The sequence below is a fragment of the Cupressus sempervirens genome, chromosome 7, assembly GCF_028749045.1.
Source record: "Cupressus sempervirens isolate cs-2001-9-10 chromosome 7, ASM2874904v1, whole genome shotgun sequence".
Taxonomy (NCBI): domain Eukaryota; kingdom Viridiplantae; phylum Streptophyta; class Pinopsida; order Cupressales; family Cupressaceae; genus Cupressus; species Cupressus sempervirens.
Window position 1 is genome coordinate 323058622 of NC_143124.1, and position 3611 is coordinate 323062232.

A 3611-nucleotide genomic window follows, 5' to 3' on the forward strand; every position below is an offset into this window, starting at 1 on the left:
TTATGTCTATTGATTCTTACCTTTTTTGAAATTAACTCTACGCTTTTACATATTTGAATGAAATGTTCTATATAGGTTTTTTATGGAAATCACTAGCAAGCAACAAATGTTTTAATGCTTTTACTAGAGAGGAATGCTAATTTGATTTGGATTTTTTCATAGCTCAAGTAGATCTAAGATTACACTCCCAAAATGAGAAAGGATTTATTGCAAACTTGTGCAACAATAGAAGTATACTCTCTATCTGACCTGACTTAAAAAAAAGTTTCAAACAAATCTAATAATAGGTGTGAAAGTAATCATAAATATTGTAAGAATAATGTTTTTGTATGAGTTTGAAGATGCGGATAATAGCTAAGTACAAGATCACATTTAAGGAAGTTAATAGTTGGCTCTCTGGGTTGTAAGAGATAACTCCATATCTTGGTTCTTCATAATTTCATAATTGTATATGAAAGAATGCCTTCCTAAGACCCCAACTATATAAGGGGTACCTGTAAACTCACTCTTTAAAGATACATCTAAACTTTGACTATGGTATGCTGGTTTCAATTTTATAATATATATAGGATCTTGGTCCCAGTCAAGACCAGAATGGAGGTTTTATTTATCTGTTCTTTCCTACTAATGCCTATTTGGATGGAGACATTGTAACCTTGTAGTCTTTCATCGAGAAAAAGAAATGTAGAGTTTTTTGTCTTTAATATTCATAAATAATTGTACAATATTTGATAAATTTTAACCATACACTAGTTAATTACTCTCTTTCACATTATAAAAAATAATATGATTTTCTTTTTCATTTATGAATGGTGTGTAAGACTCAAGATATATCAATCAATGAAGTTCAAGTAAAATAATTTAATGAATTTTAGAAATTAAAAATTTCACCAATAAACATTACAAAAATTAAAATGTAAAATTGAAAAAAAAAAGAGTTAAATATATTTTGTTGCGATAGAAATGAAGAATCACTAGATAAGTAAAGTGATTACAATAGTATTATCCTATGTCAAATACAATAACCCTACAGAATGAGGTAGAAAATTTGAGTAATCTGAGAAACTGCTATTAACTAATGGTATGAAATATATTTTATATTTCATTTCAAAATTTAAAAAAAAAAAAAAAACTATTTATGTTCAATAAACTTTTAATTTCATCAAGAAAAAAACCTTGAAGAGAAGCAATAATGAAATAAATGATATTGAATATATTTCATATTCATTTATGTGTTGTCAATTTTAGAATAATTTTGTTAAATTTTAGAGTTATTTATTGGTAGATGTCTTTTGTTGTACAATAAGAAAATTTAAGGTTAAAAAAAAAATCATTTAACTAAATATATCATGCTTTTTTTTAGGTGAATGCAGTAATGTTAATTAAAAAATATATATATCTTTATTTATCAATAAATTTCAAAAATCTTGCGGGAGGAAGCTCTTAAAAAATGGGTCCTATAACAACAAAAGAATTAAATGATTTTTAATAGTATATTTAATTGATAAAAAAAATGCAAAATTCATAAAAATTAAAATGAGATAAAAATAGTTGAGTATAATTGGTTGATATGTTAATAACTATTTCAACAACGGTGCAAAGAATACAATAGGATTAAATTAAAAGAAAATTATGAACCAACACTCTTATAGACATCTTTTGTTTATTTTTCTTATAATGCAAATCAAGTCAATTTCATTAGAGATAAAAAGAATATTAAAAAAAAATCACAATTATCATAGCTATATTAACTTGAACACTATAATTTTAAAAAAGGAATTAAAATGATTATTGAAACTACAACAAAATAATTCAAATTAAGATTACTAACAGGAAAAATTTAGTTATAATTTTATTTTTTTAAATATTAAAAACATATTATCTTATGTATGAGTTATTTCTGCTATAATAAGAATAAATATTATATAATTTATACTTTTATATCATTTTTATTGATAAATATTAAAATAATTTTATTTATTATTAATAATCAAAATAATATCTAGTTAAATAAGTTTGAATGACTCGTTATGACATAAATTTTTATATTAATGTAAAAGTTGCACATCTTTAAAGATGAAACATTAAAAATTGAAAATTTACTGATGGAATACCCCATTCATTATATCGCACTCCAAAGCTACAAAAATATTACTGTAATTTGTAAAACTGCACTAACATTATGTAGTCATATGGTTTCCACATCCATATAATTAATCCAATATCGGTCATGAGCTAGTTTTGCACACTCTTGAGAAACATAAAACTCTGTATATCAAAGACATAGCGACACCTAAAGAAAAGCCTAGTTATATATTTCCATTCATAAGAGCGCAGATAATATAGATATACAGTACACTTCTTACTGTATTAACATAATAATAATAATATAGCTATATAGAGCAAAGCGCCGCGTGATTAGATTTATATGATCACAGAACTTGGGGAAGAATCGGTCCGAAGAGTGTCCCTGTGACGGCGCAAGCAGTGGTGCTGTGACAGGCGTGACCGCAAGAGACTTTCCAAAACACAGTTTCCACATAATGAGACTTGGCATAATCTTCGGGAACACTCAGTGGCCTGTTATTGTCCGGCGCCCAGCATACACTGTTACCATTATCAAAGCTCACCACCATTGGCTTGTACTCGTATGCCACTCCCTTAGTCAATGTCTTTTAAACAACAAATAAACAAAGAAGATGATTAGGATCAATACATTATTAATAAGAGGGATTGGAAAATACATTATATATTAAAGTCGAAGATGTTTAACAAAAACATACGACAGAGCTGGCCCAGGCATCGCCGGGAGTCCACGTCATGTTATCCACGGCAGAAGGCTCCCAATTGCCCAGCTCTGAACTGTTTCCAACGATCTTAAATACTTGCCCAAACTCAGCTCGTTGGACCATCACAAACGTCACGATCACATCATCTTGTTGCCCCTGCAAACACACCAAGAGATACGTAATTTCCTAGTTTTTTTCAGATAGACAACAGAAACATTATGCAAAGATTATGATCACATATTGTCCCTCCAAATAAGCAAATATAGAGCAGTCCTTTGTTTCCGATTTTAGTTATACTTTGTAATTACATTTAAAAAAAAATTATTACAAGGTATCAGTTCACACTTCATCATCTATTATCTAGCAAGCCAAATGGACCATGAAACAAAATAAATCCACACTACTTAATTTTACAAACTGTTTAGTGGACTATAATGATACAACACAGAAGGGCAGTTCACATTTTCATACCGAAGAAGCTGGGACTGCATGAAGGCTAACAACACCCACAAATAAGAAGAGCAGGGCAAGGTTTTTCATCTGGACGGCCATGGACTTTCTTTGCTCAGAGCAATGTGTGTGTGAGAGAGGGGAAGATGTTGAGAAAAACAGACGGGAAGTTCCTTGATATATAGAGTGATAAAGTTAGTGACCAGAATTTACGCACATTATTGAAAATGAGGTTGGCGTTATCCTCATCCCAAGGGCAGTGAGATACGCGGTTCTTATTTTGCCAGGTTTGCTACAATGACGCCGATAGGGACTGCACAGACATTTATTGCATTTAAGATGTCGTTGCCCTTGGACCTCTTCGAAGGCGAA

General features: G+C 29.7%; 1 protein-coding gene across 1 annotated transcript; it reads right to left on the reverse strand.

Moving 5' to 3' along the window:
* Positions 1-2294: 2294 nt before the first annotated feature.
* On the reverse strand, positions 2295-3379 carry LOC149546715 (AA13 family lytic polysaccharide monooxygenase NCU08746-like). Its single transcript, XM_089794645.1, has 3 exons — positions 3261-3379; positions 2784-2945; positions 2295-2672 (listed from the first exon to the last, which is right to left on the reverse strand). The coding sequence occupies exons 1-3, from the start codon at positions 3339-3341 to the stop codon at positions 2433-2435; spliced, it is 483 nt and encodes a 160-aa protein (XP_089650771.1). The 5' UTR covers positions 3342-3379; the 3' UTR covers positions 2295-2432.
* Between the last annotated feature and the right edge of the window lie 232 nt (positions 3380-3611).

What these genes read in the sequence shown, in the direction of transcription:
- LOC149546715 (XM_089794645.1), bottom strand. Translation starts at nt 3,341, where the DNA reads ATGGCCGTCCAGATGAAAAACCTTGCCCTGCTCTTCTTATTTGTGGGT. An exon ending in ATGCAGTCCCAGCTTCTTCG is followed by an intron (nt 2,946 to 3,260) that starts GTATGAAAATGT and finishes GTGTGTTTGCAG; the next exon opens with GGGCAACAAGATGATGTGAT. An exon ending in ATGCCTGGGCCAGCTCTGTC is followed by an intron (nt 2,673 to 2,783) that starts GTATGTTTTTGT and finishes GTTGTTTAAAAG; the next exon opens with ACATTGACTAAGGGAGTGGC.